Raw genomic sequence first — 19,775 nt, forward strand, 5'->3', positions numbered from 1 at the left:
AGTAGACCCAATATCTCTCCTCTTAGGTCTACCAAATTTACCATCTTTAGATGGGCATGGGAAGAAATTATTTTCTTGCATACTGTGCACGGAAGAATATTCTGATGAATTGGGTGTCTGAGAACATGCCAGGCTTGCTGGGGTGGCAGAAATTAATTATGGAGCACATTCCCTTGGACTTTATTTTTTACAAACACGGTGCACCACATAACAGATTTTTATAAGACATGGCAGCCCTAATTGAGTTATCTGGAGATAAATTTGTCAGTTATCTTAACAAGGGTGTTTGTTTAACCAGGATGGTTAGATTTGTCAAGCTGTGGGCCCTGGAGGGGGATCTCCTGAGTTAATACGGGTGTTTATACAATGCTCCTGTTCCTTTGTTTGGGAGCTTTGCGTTGAGCATAGCTGTTCTGTATTATGTGTTTTTTTGGGGATTTTTGCATTTTTTTTGGTGTTGCTTTGCACAGTGTTAGGGTTTGTTTTGTATTATAGGGTAGGTTACTAGTTAGTAGACAGTAGCTGTATTGTAACTTTTTTTTATTATACTGATATTTGTTATTGATTGTATTTTTCAATAAGTTTATATGTTTGTAAAGTTAAAATATTTGCTAATAAATATATTTACAAAAAAAATCTGGATTTATTAAGTTTAATTCCACCAATGTTGCCACGATTGCATTTAAACTGATGTCCCCAGAGAATTTGCTTGATTTGCTGAATTTTAGTCCAGTAACATCATTACTGCGCAACGTTTTCTCATCGTGTTCATGGTAGTGGGAAATGTGGATGGTTCTTTTATTTGCTTTATTAAGAGGAGAACTTTGAACTTGTCAGATTTGCAAACCACTGCAGAAGTATTTCATTATATTTAGATAAATTAAGTCTGAACATTAAACAATCTTAAAATCAGGTCATTAATTGATTGTTTAAAACAGAGCAGTCCAAAATTAAATATTACGATTGTGTATAGATGGTATCCAACCAGAATTGCTAACTCCTGTCGATGTCACAAGTATCAATTATCAGTCTGAAGTGTTTGGAGAAGAACTTGTTGACTCTTTTTCCTTCTGCTCACAATCAAACAAACCAAAGGCTAATCTTCCTATGTCAAGACCTTTTTTCATTCAATCACTACTAATACTCCAAAATGCAATGGATTGACTATCAGTTTTGATTTACCAATACTACTGGATGCTGGTCCTGGCTGGAGAATGTGATTTGTATGATATAAGTTAATTGCAAATTCTACTGCCCAGTGAATTACTGAGATGTCTTTAAGGTTTTATGTATGGGAATTTTTTTTAATGCCACTGTACACTCTATTAATTGCATGTCACAATATAACTGGCAATTAGTGATATGGAACATTTATTCCTATCAGTACAGTGCAGCCATTGCTTTCTGTTGACCTCAAACAAAAAATTTTAACCTAAATGTCTTTCAATCTCAGTCACTATGTCTGAAATGCTGTTCTCAATACTAATATTAATGAAATTCTCAGTACCTTCCGGTGGCTCTAGTGTGGCAAACTGAGATTGTAGCAAAGAAGGTGACATGAAATGTCCTTTTCTACTGTCTAACCTCTTAGTAATCAATTGTATGGGGCCATGAAGATATACAAACAAGATGTTCTTGCTGCAGCCAAGTTGTGATCGCTCCTCGTTCTCTTTTAAAGTTCTGTTGACAGCACTTTGCTCACCAGTCAGAATTCTTCGATACATTCTTTTCAGAGAAGAGCAAGCAAGGATCACGTTTTCTCCAAATGAAATTTCCCTATTGTTAAATATAATTGTTACTCATCATGAATAAATATTCAAATCTACAAATAAATGCAAGATCTACATCCATCACGCTTCACCACATTACAAAATTTCATCAGTACTGAACTAAAGTATTTTGTAATTGAAGCTCAAGCACGAAAAGCTTATTATTAACAGAATTTACTCATCTGATCAGATAACATATGCACAAATTTATGGTTAATGTCTACTTTTGCTCCATTACTTAACTCTAATCTTATTTGACAAAAAAAATTAAAATTTTCAGTTTACCTCATTAATATTTCATGCAAAGTGCACAACCAGGGGATTCGATCCTATGACCAACAGAAACAAGTGTCTTAAAAAATTGGGATGGTACAAGTTTTATTTATACAATTTTCTTTTGAAAAAAAGAAACTTGGGAAATAAATGTTATTTTTCTCTCAATTTCCCATTCAGTGTTTGAGTACAAAATGGTATAGTCAAGTAAAATGGCTCTCCTGAATCACTGCAGTTGGCTCCCAGAAGATGCACAGGGTCAAATCATTCTTGCAATTTTCCCACATTCCAACAAGTTGTCTTTTCTCTGCCAGTTGAGATTTTGAAAACCAGGTGTGCCTTAACACTGTTCCACAATTATGGCACCACTTGAGAAAAGGCTTATGAATAAAAGGGCCGTCATTACATTTGCTCATCAGTTCCAGATATTTACATTAATTCTAATACTTCACTGCAATTAAGCCGTTATGTCTACCATATTACACAAGTCTCAAACATATTGTAGTTTTATAAAGGAAATTTATTTCAAGAAGATTGTAAGCATAAGTCCAGTAAGTAATTACAGTCCAGTCAGTTTAATTTTAGAATTAGTAGCCATACGGGAAAAAGCTTGCTAATTTAGGGACTCTCCGTATGAATATCCAAAAGAGGAAATTGTGGTTTGAATAGATAACTAACAGGGTTGATGAGGGTAATTATGTTGATACGGTACACACAGATTTTCAAAAGATACTTGAAATTGTGCCACATAGTAGGCAAAGTTGCATCTTAAGTGATAGAAGGGGCAGTACCAACTTGGATACAAATTGGCTGAAAAATGGGAAGTAGAAAGAGTCAACAGACATTTTGCATCCTGGAGAGCAGTTTGTCGTTGAGTTTTCCCAGGGGTTAGTATTGGAAACCTTATTTTTTCTTAAACTTAATGAGGTGCAAGAGCACAGGGATTTAGATGAATTATTGAAGGTGGCAAAATAGGTGGGGACATCAGTTAATAAAGCATTCAGTATCCTGGACTTTATCAATAGAAGTTATAGTACAAGAACAAGGAGGTGATACTGATTTTGTATAAGACACTTGTTAGACCTCAGCTACACTATTGTTTACAGTTCATGTGCTACACTATAGGAAAGATGTGAATGCATCAGAAACTTTAAAAACAAAATATGGTTTAAGGACAAACTTTAGTTATGAGGATAGTAAGAAGAGTTTGGGACTGTTCTCCTTGGAGAGAAGGCTAAGACAATCTGAAAGACGTTTTCAGGATCATGAGGTCTGGTTAAAGTAGGTAGGCAAAAACGGAGAAGAAATAAAGGGAAGTATGGGCTGCTTATATTTCAGGCAGATCAAGAGTGGTTCCTTCTCCCAACCCACTGTTTCCCTAACCACTGTTAGAAAATTCCTTCTAACTCTTGGAATTTGTGCCCATGCCTAGAATCAGAAATCACCACTGACCCTACTGCTAACCCAAATTGACGTATTCAACTATAATTGGCCTGTTGCGTTCCTCTGGAGTCTTCTCTGTCTAACAGGAGGCAACCCTATCAATGGGCTTTAAAAACCAATGGCAAAATCTACCTCACTCAAGATGAGACTATTCTGTGTTTTGTATGTAACAACCTTTTAAAAGATAAATACTTTTAAAATCACACTAGTACAGACAGAATCTCTTGCTCCTTTGAAAAAGGCATGGAATCAAAATGTTTTAAATTAGATAGCCATGACTGCATCCTGTAAACAAATGGAAGAAAATAGTGAACAGAGTTGTACGGTGAGTTTGTGCTTTTACTTTCAAATCTTAGACCTAAAAGTTGATAAAAGTTCAGATAAGTGGAAGAAACTACAGCAAATTTAAAATCCCACCAAAAAAAAAGGGCATTAATGTAGCTTCTTGGGAAATCCTTTGACAAGAAAATGCGCAATAACTGCATCAATATTAAGTACAAATTTACAAATTGTAAAGATAAGCAACTGTAATACTTCCACCAATATGTAAAACAGTGATTGGATACAGGTAATTAAATATACCTCATCATCCAGTGGTATTCCGTTCACCATCTTTTCTTTGTTTTCTTTAGGATGGTAGTCATCAGCATCATAAAATTTCCATCCCCGCTATTGAAAAGAAAAACACTTCAGAATACTTATTAATTTCACTTTAAATTTTGAAAGATAGCTACAGATGCATCCATGAACAATGTTATTACTCTACTTCATCAAACAGAACCTAAGCAGTAGTAAAAATGTCATTTGGTCTTGTTTATCTTCTCTCAAGACGTGTGGTACAGTGGTAACATCCCTACCTCTGGGCCAGAAGTCCCAAGTTTGAGCCCCACATTAGGACTTGATGGTTATGAAAGGTGATTGCAACATAGCCAAAAAGGTCGATTATCAGCCTGTAAATTCTTCCAAAATGCTTGATGACAGGTGTTAAGAGCAGGAGAATTTTGTGGTCAGCCGTCATGTAAAAAGCAAAAGCAAACCACTGCACTACTTTGCCCACAAGCGTCGACATATCCAATGGAACTTCAAGTCCTAACGCTGAAATTAGGTCTTAAGAAACAACAAATACAACTTGCAGAGATCAGTAAAATACAAGGGAAATAAGAATTCTGGACTCGAGAGTTTGAACTTGGAAGTTGCAAGAGAACCTACTTTTTTTTGCATTATGGTAAATGGTACAACTTATTTCAAACTTCAAAACAACTTATTGTAGAAATCTGAATGGATACTTTTATATTGAACAGAAACTGGTGGAACACTAATTTAGAGCTGTGAAGTTACCTGTTGGCTTGTTGGAAAATGGATATTAGTTTACAAATTTTGCTAAAGTGCAAATTGAAAAGGAACCGCTATGTGCAAATTAGTTTTTAGGAGGCTGTGGAGATTGATGAATTTCCTTTGAGTATACACCTGAAGGGCAATGTTATTAAACAACTCAATATATGATCTGCTCATTGCAGAATAGCAGAAAAAAAACACCAAAAACGCTGCGATCCAAGATCGTGACGATCTAGGAATATCATGTAGCAGAGCTCCGCACCACAGCGCAAGCAGGACGAACTTTTAACCCACCCTACGTGGACCACTGCAATATCCTGGGACTCTGGAAAGGTCGTGGAGTCCCAGCAAACTGTTAAAAATCAACTTACCCTGGTTTTCGCAATCGAGGAATGCCAAAGAAGGGAGGAGCAGCATCCGAGGCCAGGCACAGGCCAGGCCCAGATCCTCAGACTCTATTTCTTAACAGGCCCTGGTGAAGGAGATCGTGAAACCTCTCAAGATGGTGGGTAAGCAGATAAAGAAGTTGGTCCCAATTTCTATCATGCTGCAGAAGCACAAACAACAGCTGGGAGACCTGGAGAAAAAAGGACGGATGACGTAGAATGCAAAGTCACAGTGGTGGAAGTTGATACTGGTTCCTCCAAGGATAGGATCCAAGCCCTGGAGACACAGGTCCATAAGTTGCTTGACCAAGTTGATAACCTCAAGAACAGGGGCAGGAAAAAAAAAATGCGGATTGTTCGTCTGTTGGAGGGTAGGGAAGGTGAGTGGCCAGTGGAATTTATTGAGGACCGGTTGCCGAAATTTGTTAACGGAGGTTTGAAGATCAAGCGGGCTCACCGGGTCATGCCGCAGAGGTCAGGTTTGGACCAACGTCCTCATCCAATCTTGGAATGGTTTCATCACTATAGAGATAAAGAGAGAATCGTGGAAGCTTCCAGAATCCAAAGCCCCTAATTTATGGGGCTCTAAGATTATGTTTTTCCAGGACTGCTCAGCGGCGGTGATCCATAAAAGAAAATGTTATGATGGTATCAAGAGAAGACTGAGGGAGCTTGGGATCCAGTACTCTCTGGAGGTATCTGGCGGTGCTTCAGATCACCTGAGATGGATCCGTACATTTCTTTGATACGTCAGAGAAGGCAAGAGACTGTATACAAATTAACAATCTGAACAACTTAGTATGTACAAATAGTTATTTGGGTATGTCTCTGTTTTTCTTTTAAAAAAAAAAGGAGGAAGTTCGGTCGGGGCTTTCTTTTCCTTTTATTTTAAATTGGTCTACACTACGTTTGGCGGTGGTTGAGATGTGTACTTTCAATTTCTAAGTTAAATTATACCAAAGGAGGGGTGGGGCACTTATTTTCTTTCTTTCAAATTTTCTTTATTCACATTGTTATTCCATGATTTATTTTCTTTCTCTTCTGCTTGTGTTTGCGGTGCAGCTCTAGCTAGGAGGGGAGAAAATAGTTGAGATGGCAAGATCCTGCTTATGGGCAGTTTATACCTGGTTCAGGTATTTAAATGCCCTGGCTGCAGTATTGGCAGTGTGATGGGAAGTTGGGTTTTGGGATGTGTAGTTGCCCCTTTGAGGCAGGGGGTGAGTTCCCCTATTCAGTGCCGTTAGCGCTTTATATGTTGGTTTGTTTTTTGGTTTTTGTTCTATATAATCTTTGACAGCTTTGAGGGTTGGTTAACTGTAGTGGTTTAGTTTATGTAGATTTTATATTCGATGGATCTTATAACAGTAAGGCTTGGCGATTTGTGGTTTGAGTTCCTCCTCTCTGGAACCTAAATGTTACTGCGGAAGGTTATGGCTAATGAATTGATTAAATGGTGTACCTGGAAAAATTAAGGGGAGTCATTCACCAATTAAGAGGAAGAAGGTACTTTCAAGTCTTAGAAAGAAAAAGATGGATATTGCTTTGTAATAGGAGACAGACTTGGATGATAGGGAGCATCTGAAACTACAGCAGAACAGCTTTCATCGGGTTTACTTTTCATCTTTTAATACCAGAAGTAGGGGAGTGGCTATATTGGTTAGAAAGAATCTCCCATTTAAGTTACTAGGCGTGTTAAAGACACACAGAGGAGGTTTGTAATTCTCAAAGCCTGGATAAACAGGGCAGAATATGGTGTTTTAAATGTTTAATGCCCTCCGGCCTATCCCCTCAAATTTCTGTTAGAAGCATTCTCCAAACTGATCAGTCTCGATTCCCAGCATGTCATTTTAGGAGGAGATTTTAATTGTCTCACGGATCCCACAGTAGACAGGTTACACAAAGGCCCCCTGATACAATCTGTACAAACTAAACAATTAGTGGATGTGTGTGTGGAGATAGGGTTGATGGATGTCTGGAGGTGTCTCCACCCTACAAGGCAGGAATTTTATGTTTTTTCCCAATCCACATGGATATCACACCAGGATTGTTTTTTTTTCTGACCCCTGTGGCAACCCTGGACTTGGTGGCATCTTGCACGATTGGTAATATTACCATTTCTGATCATGCCCCAGTGTACCTGTTGGTTAAGATTAAGAACGTTTCAGGACCCCCCCACCCGAGTCACTGGCGAATGGATCCCTTGTTCCTTAGTTTGTGGAGTACTTCTCTAGGGAATTTTGAGCGTCCTTAGACATTATCTCAGGCTCAGTTAGTAGCCCATCTGTCCTTTGGGAAACTGCCAAAGCCTATGCCGGGGGTTAGTTATTTCCTATTCTGCCAGTAGGAGGCAGAAGGGTGAGCAGCAACGTCTCCTCGAAGCACGGTTGATGACAGCCAAGGAGGTTTCATTTGACAGGCCCTCGTTGGCGAAGTTCTAGAGGATTACGGTGCTGCGGTCTGCATTGAATTCAGTGCTCATGCAGGCAGCAAAGAAGCTTATTTTCTCAAAGCAAAGTTATACGAGCAGGGTGATAGGCTAGGCAAGTACCTAGCATATCTCGCCAGGAAATGGAGTGCCCCACAAGCCATTACGGCGATTAGGGAAGGATCTGGGAACTTAACATTGACTCAAAAAAGATTAATGTGGCATTGCAGAGATTTTACTCTAAGTTATACCAATCTGAGGGTGTGAGGAGGGGCGGGCCAAGATGGAGTCTTTTTTAAGGATCTGAAGCTCCCGGGCGTGACCCCCGAACAAGAGTCTTTTCTCAATGCCCCCTTATCAGAGCAAGAGGTGCAGGAGGCTGTGAAGCAGCTTCAGAACGGAAAGGCACCTGGTCCTGATGGAGTTCTCGAATTCTATAAAGGAATTTATAAGCATATTGTCAGACCCGATGCTCAACATGTTCAATGACTCGTCATGATCATCTCCCACCATCTCTAAGATAGGCTAACATTTTGTTTATTCTTAAGAGAGGGAAGGTCCCAGAGGACTGTGCTTTGTACAGGCCCATTTCAGTATTAAATGTGGACTTCAAAATCCTCTCAAAGACTCTTGCATTAAGACTGGAGACTGTGTTACCTTCTATTGTTACAGAGGATCAGATGGGCTTCATGAAGAGCCGTAGACCCTCCTATAATGTTAGGAGGCTGTTTAAATTCAAGCGTGTCAACAATCAATACAGAAGCTGGTAATTTCTCTAGATGCAGAAAAGGCATTTGACCAAATTGAGTGGCTGTACCTTTTTTATACTCTGGAGCAGTTTGGTTTGGACGAAGCTTTGTAAGATTGGTAAAGATTCTCTACAGTGACTCTCTCGCTGCGGTCATCGCCAATGGGATATGATCAAGCAATTTTAACATTTTAAGGGGCAGCCGATATTGGTGATTGAACCATTGGCAGAGGCCATTTGTAGGGATCCCAATATATCACTGCAGAAGTGGGGTCAAAATTACATAAGATTTTGTTGTACGTGGACGATGTCCTCATTTTTTTGTCAAATCCAGCAGTTTTGGTGCCTCGCCTGATACAATGCATCAGTCCGTTTGGCACCTTTTTGCGGTACAAGATTAATTTTGCAAACTCAGAGGCTATGCCTATGGGTGGTTTTATGAAGGAGCTAGGTCTGGAAGGTGAATATCAATTCCCATTTAAGTGGTCACAGCAGGGATTTGTGTATTTGGGCACATTCATCACTCCAGTTCTTGATCAGTTGTTTAAAGCTAATTTTGTTCAATTATTCAACCAAATCAAACAAGACCTTCAAATATGGGAGGTTCTTCTGGTCTAGTGTTTGGGTCAGACAGCGCTTATGAAGATGAATATTCTCCCCAGTTTGTTGTACCCTATACAGATACTCTGCCTGATCTTCAATAAGCAAACATTTAGGAGACAGAATGGCTGGTTCAGCTCTTTTATTTTGCATCGTAATCGGCCCCTTATTAAATTAGATAAACTACAATTGCCTCACAGATCGGGGCAGGAGGTTGGAGGGGAGTGATCTCCCAGACATTAAAAACCATCAACTAAGCTCGCTTTTATCTTATGAGAGTGATTGGGATTGTGGGGACCCTCCTTCAATATGGTTAGATATCAGGCAGAGTGCCCCCTTACTACCTCGCTGTTTTTGGACAAAATGAGGACGGTTAGGGAATATTGTCATAATCCAATAGTTATCAATACTGTTAAAGCATGGAGGGCAATTCAGCAGACGGAAGGCAATATTGGCAAAACATCTTCTCTTACACCTACAATGGGTATGCCTGGTTTTCAACCGGGGATGATAGATTCAGGATTCAAACATTGGGCAGCTAGAGGTGTGTCTTGTATGAGCGATTTATTTGAGGGAGACACAATATCATTTGATCAGTTAGCATGGAAATACAAGCTATCTAACAGGGACCTCACTTTTTTTTCAAGTTAGGGATTTTATTCAAAAAAAAGACTAAACTTTTGACAGATCCCTATAAATCTGCCAGAGAGGAGGGTGCTCAGTGCTAAGAGTGCACTTTCTGTCAGCACTTTCCATCATCAATTGGGGGTGCCCTCTCAAATGAGTTTGATCGACTCTGCAGGATGTAGGACAGAGCGCTAGGCGTTGAGGTCTCCTCGAAAGCATGGGAGGATATTTGGGAAAATGCAAGATAGATATCAATTTGCAATAGGTCCCACCGCTTTACAGTCAAAGATTCTCCAAAGGCTCCACTTGTCTCTGGATCATCTGTCAAAATTTAAACCAGGGGTATCTTCAGCATGTCCTAAGTGGTATGGGCACTCTTTGGGGCAGCACAGTGCCTCAGTGGTTGGCACTGCTGCCTCTCAGCACCAGGGTGCAAGGTTCGATTCCAGCCTCGGTCGACTGTCTGTGTGGAGTTTGCACATTCTCCCTGTGTCTGCATGGGTGTCCTCCCTGTGCTGGTCAGGTGAATTGGCCATGGTAAATTGCCCATAGTGTTATGTGCAGTAGTCAGAGGGAAATGGGTCTGGGTGGGTTACTCTTCGGAGGGTCGGTATGGACTGGTTGGGCCGAAGGGCCTGTTTCCACACTGTAGGGAATTTAATCTTAGCCATTGTCTCTGGTCCTGTAGTAGGCTTCAAACATACTGGAACTCTGTGGCAGGTGCAATGGAGGGGAATTTGGGTGTAAGGGTGGAGATCTCTCTTCTTGGCCTGCCCAGTGTACTCCCTGTAGATGTGCATGAGAAAAGACTTTTCAACATCCTCACTTTCTGCGCAAGAATATCTTGGGGATCCGAAAATCCCCCGGGCCTGTCGGATTGGCGGAAGATTGTTATGGAGCATATCCCCTTGGATTTTTTCACAAGTATGGTACACCACAAAGCTGAGAATTTTTAAGACATGGCGGCCCTATTTGATTTGGTCGAATAATTGACCAGATTTGTTTGCCACACTAACAAGGGCTTTGCGAGTCCAATAAGCAGACAGGGGAAACTGCTAACGTATGAATATGTTGAAAACTAATGCCCTCGATAGTCGAGAGCGAGTGTTTTGTTTGGCTGAGCAGTGTTATTATTTATTAATTTATATGTTAGTTATTATTTATTTACTTAAGTTGTTAATTGCAGATTTTTTAATTATGTATTTTTCTATACATACTTATACATTTGTATAGAAGGGAGGATTGGATTTTTTTTACATTTTTTGGTTTTTTTTGTATTGTTTTGCATTTGTTGTATTGTTAAAAAATCTATTTTTCAATAAAAATGTATTTAAAACACACTGAAGGTGAGAAAAGACATGTCAAGTAACAAGCAAAAAATTCTGGACTGAGAAAAGGACGGTTTGTCTCCTTTGCAAGTATGCAAAGTGAATACAAGATGCTGTTTCACAGAGAGGGAAAACTGACGGAAGATGCCTCCCTTCAGCACAGGACTGGCAGAAGTGAGGCAACAGGCAATTTATTTAAGTGGTCAAAGTTGAGCAATGCCACGGGTAAGGGATCAAAATTATTCAGAATTAATACAGTGCCCAAATTAATTCTGCTCATACTTGTGTTTGAGATTCTGTAAAAGCAGAAAGATCAGCTACCAGAACAGCTCCAACTTTGCCAGCATCTTGAATTACATAACTGCTATCGTACCATGTGCCAGATACTGTCAAGGATATTTGCCTGATATTTTTCCACCTAACAAGATAATATGCAGCCAAAGCATATTTACTTTGGCCTTCAAACTTTCTAAACATCACAATAATTAACTATTTCCATCATGGTATTATTATTCACTTCTGACCTGACTTCACCAGCGACCACTGAAACCTGCCTGCAATTATCACTTATAGCCCTTCCCTCAATGCGCCCCCTTCAAAACTTAAGAAATTCATCTTTGGTAGACTTAAAATCTGTACAAATTTCTTCAGTCTACATTCCAAGTCCCATTTACCAGTTATCTCTACATTCACATAACCCAGCAATATTCCCTTCACAGAATGCACTGATTTCAACATTCTCTTGTAATCATAGAATCCCTACAGTGTGGAAACACCAACCCTCTGAAGAGTAACCTACCCAGACCCCTACCCTATTATTCTACATTTATCCCTGACTAATGCACTTAACCTACATATCTGTGAACACTATGGGCAATTTAGCATGTCAATTCACCTAACCTGCACATCTTTGGATTGTTTGGCACATCCTCGCTCTTAACTTTTCAACCTCCTTGTGCCCAACATCTAAGCTTAGACCTTTCATTCTTCCAAATTTAGTCAACTTACAACTCTCAACATCGTCCTGCCACCATCCTTTTTGCTATTCCCTTAGCTGTTATGAACTTTGCATTATTCTAGAAACTTCTGTCTTACGACATTGACTCCCATTTTTAACTGCTTCTTCAAAGAATACCCATTGAATTCCACTGATTAAGTTTCCTAGCTTATTGTGTTCATTCCTTTTTTTTGTCAAGTACTTGAAAATCAATAAAGGTCTTGTATCAGTATCAAAGTTATTGCAGAATTCTAATTCCATTATGCCACATGAACTTTAACTTGCAATTACTCAGGTGAAGCAATTTTTTTTTCGAGCAAATCAAATGGAGCTTTCCTTTTCTGTTCACCATCCCAAAATTATCCTTGCTCATTTTAGTAGACAGGAAGACAGAATTATTGAGCAAATCGAATATAGCCATCATGTACAACCTGCATTGTCAGACTATCCTCAACTTATTCAATCTGACTAAGCTGAATACCACAGATAAGGTGCTCTGAATCAACAAAGAACACCATCCTCCATCCAAGTTTTGAAATGCAGTGGGGTGCAAGGTGGGTGGGGGGGGGGGGTGAAGAAAGCAGAGAATTAGCCAAGTAGGACTTTATAATTTTCAACATTTTGCAGTGTTCACAGTAATTTCTGTTTTAAGATCTGTTGGGTTTGCTGCAGGCCTCTTAGACTGATAAAGTGCAGGCCTACATGAGACAACAGCATTCCACTTCACTAGCTACAAAATACGATGTTATGGTGATGGAAAGCTCAACACTTTCAGAAAATCTCAATTTTCTGTATTTTACATTTACTTTGACAGTCTCTAGTTTTTGCTACTGTCTTTTAGTACTTAAGGCATTTTGGAATTAAAATCACAGACCATACGAAATAGGAACAGAAGTAAGCCATTCAGCTCCTTGAGCCTGCTTCAACATTCAACATCCTACCAAAATGGATGACTTCACATTTATTAACATTGTACTCCATCTGCAAGACCTTTGCCCATTCACTTAAACTATGTCCCTTTGCAATGTTTCACATTCCTCTGCACACTAATCTTAGTGTCATCCACAAACTTTGACACAGTACATGTGGTCCCCAACTCCAGATTTATGTAAATTGTGAATAATTGCAGTCCCAACACGATCCCTGAGGCACACTACTGATTGCCAACCAGAAAAGCACTCTGCTTCCTAGTTGTTAACCAATCCTTTATCCATGCAAATACATCTTTGTCTTATGCAGCAGCCTTTGTGCAGTACCTTGTTGAATGCCTTTTGGAAATCTAGATACACCACATCTACTCTGTCCCCGTTGTCCACTGTGCTCGTAATGTCTTCATAGAATTGCAGTGGAATAGTTAAGTATGACCTGCCCCTCATGAACTCATGCTGTGTCTGCCCAACAGGACAATTTCTATCTAGATGCCTTCCTATTTTTCCCTTGATAATAGCCTCAAGCACTTTCCCCACATCAGAAGTTAAGCCAACCAGTCTGTAATTCCCCAGCTTTTATCTACCTCCTTTTTTTTTTAGAAAACAGTGGCATTACATTTGCGTTTTCCAACTGCTCCAGAATCAAGTGAATTTTGGAAAATTACCACAAGTGTATTTGCTATTTCTCCCACCATCTCCTTTATTACCTTGGGATGCATTCCATCAGGGCCAGGAGATTTGTCTCCGCTTAGCTCCATTAGCTTGCCCAACACTACCTCTTTTGTGATAATGATCGTTTCCCAGTCCTCACCTACTTTCATGTCTTTGTCAATTACTGGCATGTTATTCGTGTCCTCCACTGTGAAGACTGACACAAAATACCTGTTCAATGTCTCGGCCATTTCCTCATATCCTACTACTAAAGGGTGGGGTCAGAGGCAAGGTCAGGGTGCAGCTTTTAGAGGTCCATACATCCATGCACGATTGTCTCCAGAATGATGTAATTGGTAGCAACTCAGCCTAACCCAGCAGACAGGTCACCATTTTATTTTTGAGAAAAACATTCTTTTCCTCTAATCAACCTGTTCAGAAATGTTACTTAAGTGCGGCTTGAACTTGGGTCTCTCGGCTCAAGAGCCTGACAGGTCACTATTGTCTTCCAGTTGAAAAACTAACCAAACTTGCTTACCTGTCAGAGAGGAAAGTACTTAGGAAGGTGGTGTGTTATGGCTCTTAACTGTAACACACTGACCATATAAGGGTTTTAATTGGTGGTGGATCAAGAAGGTTCCTTATGGACCATCTCACCTAGAATTTAGTCAGGTAGTGGGAAGTAGGAGAGCTTCTCTCCTGAGCCATGCTGCCCAATTATTTGTCCTGATTGTAATCTCTGGGGAAAGATAAGATGCAGTCTTTGTTATCATATTTGAACATAACCCAAATAGCCTTTAAAGGGACAGCCAAATGCAGCTTAAAAATTGCACTCATGATTTTAAATAACCAGAGTCAGATTAAAGAGATTCATTGCATCTGATCTATACTGGCTACCTGGAAAAGAATTAGGTGATCGCATTGCATATTTTAACATCTTACATATTTAATAAAACATTGTACAATCCAAGAAAACATCAGTCTTTAAGGATATAACAATTAAAATTCCATTCATTTGATACTAAATCTGGCTAAATGGTTTAATTATTTAAAGTAAGGCAGATTAATGGGAATAATACAAACAGCAAGCTTAAGGACCAGAGCTGATTGAGGAGAAGCACATTTGCCTTGTATTCTGTCAGATGCTATCGAAGAGACATTTCAGATTTCTCAGGCATTGTGGAAAGATCATGGGACTATAGCCATAGAGGAATTACGTCTCCATTACAGTTCTAAGTTTGCCATTTATCATTTGATTTTTGTCTTTTTGTTAAGAGTGTCATACTAGGGGTTAACTTGTGTAAGGATTATTTGGAGAGGAGAAAGGTTACAGCACAGAAAGGCACCGTTCAATGATCATTCCTCTGCCACTCATTCTAATCCTACATCCCAGCATCTGGTCAGTTGCCTTAAGGTTACAGCACTTAGTATGTAAATCCTTTTAAACAGTTTGAGGTTTTTCACTCCCATAAAGTTGAGCAGCAAATTGCTTATATCTCCCCATTCTCTGGGTGAAAATATTTTTCGGTATATTCCCTGTAATATTTCTACCATTCACTTTAAAACTGTGTCCCTTGGTAATTGATGTCTCCTCTAGGAGACACAGGTCTTTCCTGTATATCTATGCCCATCATTTTGTGCACCTTAATTAGATCACACTTAGCCTCTTCTATTCCAAGGAAAACAACATAATCTAATCTTCATGGCTGCAATTTTCAAGTCTTTGTTTTGCAGTCTTAGAAATCTCTTCAGTATTTTCTCCACAGTAATTATATCCTTTCTTTAAAATGGCAACCAGAACTGTACATCAAATTCCAGCTATGACCTAATCAATGTTTTACACAGTTCCAGTACTACATTCCTGCTTTTATAGACTATATAGTGTCAAGTAAAAGCATCTATATACTTTCCTTACCATCTAATCTACATCTTGTCCACAGGTCCTTGAGGCAAGGTCTCTCACTTCCTCTACTCCTCTCAATGCCTCCTGTTTACTGTGTATTCTCTTGCTTTGTTTGTCCTCACCAGATATATAACCTCACTCCTCTGGATTGAATTCCACTTGCCACATTCGCACCCACTGATAGTATTCTGGAGTCAACAGTCATCTTCACTATCAATATTTTGTGTCATCTTTGTGCAAATTTCCCCATTAAGCCTCATTCCTGATCAAGGGCTTATGCTTGAAATGTCCATTCTCCTGCTCCTCAGACGCTGCCTGACTGGCTGTGCACTTCCAGCCCCACACTCTGACTCCCACATTTAAGTCAAGATCGTGAGTACAGACTTCAGCAAGAGACCCAAGAAGGAGCTTTTGTTGGAATGCTACTGGAAACCACTTCCCATTTGCAAAGACATGCATCAATTACCTTTTGTTGCCTGCCACTGAGTCAATTTTAGATCAAACTTGCCTAAATTCCTTTCTATCCCATGCAATTTTACTTTCTGATCAGTTTGCCATGTGTGTCCTTGTCAAATGCTTTACCAAAATTCATACCAAAACCTAATACGCGAACAGAAAAAACAAGAGCTATCGGAAAATATGATTTAAACTAATGAGGGAAAAAAGCAAACCATGGAGTGTAGGGGATAGGGTTGGGATTAAGATTATTAAACAGGTAAAGCAGTGCAAAATATCCCCATGATACTGGAAAGATGCATGCAGATAGAGGGATATGAAAAGAAATACGTAACAAGGATAGCATTTTGATGTTCATAAACAAAAGTGAAAATCATTGGAAATTAATCAAGAATCCAGAACACTAATTGAAATGGAGAGACGTTACTAATAAATCTTGGCTTCAACCAAAAAATGATCATTTTCTCCAAGTGGGAAGTTAGTGATGAGAAGTCATTACCTTATAATTGTTATTGAGTGAAGAGGAAAGTTTGGAAAAACGTTAGACAAAATTTGCTGGAGCATGGAATGTTTTGCCATAGGCAAAACACGAGGCAGGCAGCAACAGCAACTTTCAGGGAAAGAGTGGGAAATTGGAAATCGTTTTGGATAGTTCTTGCAAAGAGTTAACAAAGATACAAAGAGCTGAATTACCTCTGGTGTTGTAAATCTCTAGGTACAGGGCGCACATTCTGGGAATTAAATATTTCTTCCTATTAAATTATCAGCAGTGGAAGATAAGGATGGCTTGTGAAATAAAGTAATGACTATAACCATTGAATTTAACTGACAGTCATGAAGTGACAGTCAGACTAGGCTACGTCATACAATTGGCTCTTTGATTGTGCTGTTCAACAATGATCTATGATGATGTTTGCAGCATATTAAGGACTACCAAATAGTCAAGTGGGGGGAAAACACTAGTTTTACTTTTGTTAATCTTTTTTCTTATTATGCATTTGCATTAGGCCACATTTAATGCGAATGCTACCACCTAGTGGCACAAAGAGCAAAGGTGTAATGCTGTCAAGACACGTGTCACAGAAGGAAACGACATTTCTGGAAATGTTAACAATGGCAGGACCCTATCCAGCTCTGACTGGGCCAACCAAAACTCTGGGGCAAGCAGAGAGACAGTGGCTCGACAGGACCTACCATCTCAGTACTCCTCTGCTCCCTGCTCTTGGTGTTGACCTGTGTCCCACTCCAGATGGGGCCCCAGCAACCACCTTGCCTCCTGACTGCTTGACAGCAACACAGTGTCTGATGTTGACATCATGGCACATGGAATGCATCCTGTGGCCAGCTCAGGTCACAGGCGGTAGCCATGTTGTGCTTGGTATTCACTTGGCTTCTATTAAATCACTAATGTGACCTCACCATTTCAGTGAACAATGCAGTTAGTGCACATAATAGAGGATGAAATGAATATTAATAACGGAAGTGATGAATGTGCACTGGAAAGACTGCAGAGGAGATTTATCACGATGATGCCTAGGCTGGAGAGTTTCAGTTATGAAGAGAGATTGGACAGGCTGGAGTTGTTTTCTTTCGAGCAGAAGATTATGAAAGAGGACATAATTGAATTGTATTAAATTATGAAGGGCATAGAAAGAGCAGACAGGAAGAAACTTTTCTCCTTGGCTGGAGGAATCAATGACTGGGCATAGATTTAAGGTAAAGAGCAGCATGTTTAAGAGGAGATGTGAGAGAAAACTTTTTCACGAACATGGTGGTGGAAATCCAGAACACACTGCCTGTAAAAGAGAAAGTGAGGACTGCAAATGCTGGAGATCAGAGTCAAAAAGCGTGGCACTGGAAATGCCCTGCAGGTCAGGCAGCATCTGAGGAGCAGGAGAATCAACATTTCAGGCATAAGCCCTTTATCAGGAATAATGACAGGCTTATGCCCAAAATGTTGATTCTCTTGCTCCTTGGACACCGCCTGACCTGCTGTGCTTATCCAGAGCCACATTTTCATCACTGCCTGTAAGGATGATCGAGGCAGAAACCCTCATAACATTTAAATACTATTTAGAAGATATAAAAGGCTCTGGGCCAAGTGCTGGAAAATTGAATCAAAATAGGTGGTTGTTTTGACCACTGTCCGCATGACGGACTCCAAGGGCCTTTTTCTGTGCTATAGATATCTATGATTATCACTCTAATATGATCTTGCTGGATTATACACGTGCAGTGAAGTAAAACCACCATGATAGGTAGTGCTTCATAAACTATTTTCCAGCATGATTCCATCTTAACTCAACATTACAATCTTGAGGACAATTGAAGGATGGACAAAGATTGTTCTTGCCAGCAGTGCCCAAATTCCACAAAAAGAATAAAAACAAAAACTTGGAAATTAACATGACTCCAAACACCAGCAAAACAAAAGAAAACACCATTAAAAGGACAATTATTAACTTTTGGAATGTTAAAGTTTATGGAAATTATTTTAATATACTGTGACAATATTAATTCATGTATACATTACATGTAGGTTTCAACTCACTCAGCAACCCTTCTCCACAACTGGGATCCCACTCCTTATTAATCACTCTGCAATCCCACTTCCCAAAGCCCCCCCCCATATACACACACACAGCAGTTACTGTTTAATCACCACTCCATCCATACACTCAGCAATCCAACAATAACCTCCCCCCCCCCCCCCCTCCTCTTACAGCAGTTAGTCTACCAAATTCTGAGGTTTCAATACACAGTCAGAAAGCTTGACAGCTGCTGTGAAAGGGAAGAGTAGGGTTACAGAGTGGCAGTCTGTTAAAGGGTTAGGGTTCTGGAATCGTGTAGGATTGGGATGGTGTGGTCAGGGAACTGTGATCGTCAGAAATCTGTGGTATGTTGTAAGGGTTCACGGGAGTTGGAGGTGGGGAGGTTTGTTGATTCTTTTTGGAGGAGACACAGTTTAAGTTGTTACCCAGGAGGCAGACTGGGCTTTCAATCTTCTGACATTTCCTGGGTGAACACTAAATTAATCTGCCTTTAATGGATTCTTTCGAAGTGTTCAGGTGAAGGTGAAGAATCACCTATTTACTGGGCAATTCCCAGAGATTGTTATGTCTAACTCCAGTCCTGCACTGCTCAATTCTGGCCTTCGGAAAATCCAGCTCAACTTATCACTTTCTTTTCTCACTCCAGCAATGTTTGTTGCTTTACAATTGCTCGAGTACTTGCTGACTGAAGAAAGTAAAAGGTGAATTAAAACAACAGCCTTTACAGGAAATAAAACGAAATATATTGTTTAATTCACAAATAATTGACAGTCGTACCTTATTTGCAAGACATGAGCCCACAGCGGTCCTAGGAGAGAATGAACATAATGAAAGCCTGTCACCTTTCCTATCATTCCCATTCCCATTCCCATTCCCATTCCCACTCCCACTCCCACTCCCTCACTTGCCGCTGCCGCTGACCCCCATCAGGATGAGGATCATCTCCCGGGTCCCTCCGCCCGTCGCTGCCTCCTTCCCCGAATCCCCGTTCACATATCACGAGATCTCCGGGACCCAGACTGCACGCTCACGCCTGCGCTGTCCTTCCAGATTGACTTCAGCAATAAATTAACCAGCCCAGCATGCAGCAAGACTCTGTGGATGGCTGTTAGGGAGACAGGAGATATCCCCTCAAGCGATGGCTGCGAATATCAGTGTAAAACCCTTCAACAGAGGGATAGTAGTGCGAAACCAATGCGTGCTCATCTGCAGAGTAACTATCAAGCAGGGTATTTGACTAACTCTGGATTAGTGGTGCTGGAAGAGCACAGCAATTCAGGCAGCATCCGAGGACAGGCAAAATCGACATTTCGGGCAAAAGCCCTTCATCAGGAATAAAGGCAGAGAGCCTGA

General features: G+C 40.1%; 1 protein-coding gene across 1 annotated transcript; it reads right to left on the reverse strand.

Moving 5' to 3' along the window:
• Positions 1-619: 619 nt before the first annotated feature.
• On the reverse strand, positions 620-19,425 carry LOC122561256 (gluconokinase-like). Its single transcript, XM_043712884.2, has 5 exons — positions 19,327-19,425; positions 19,200-19,230; positions 4,068-4,154; positions 2,055-2,098; positions 620-1,776 (listed from the first exon to the last, which is right to left on the reverse strand). The coding sequence occupies exons 1-5, from the start codon at positions 19,362-19,364 to the stop codon at positions 1,428-1,430; spliced, it is 549 nt and encodes a 182-aa protein (XP_043568819.1). The 5' UTR covers positions 19,365-19,425; the 3' UTR covers positions 620-1,427.
• Between the last annotated feature and the right edge of the window lie 350 nt (positions 19,426-19,775).

The sequence above is a fragment of the Chiloscyllium plagiosum genome, unplaced genomic scaffold, assembly GCF_037043375.1.
Source record: "Chiloscyllium plagiosum isolate Xiang-an unplaced genomic scaffold, Cpla_swu_hap1 HiC_scaffold_2, whole genome shotgun sequence".
Lineage (NCBI taxonomy): Eukaryota > Metazoa > Chordata > Chondrichthyes > Orectolobiformes > Hemiscylliidae > Chiloscyllium > Chiloscyllium plagiosum.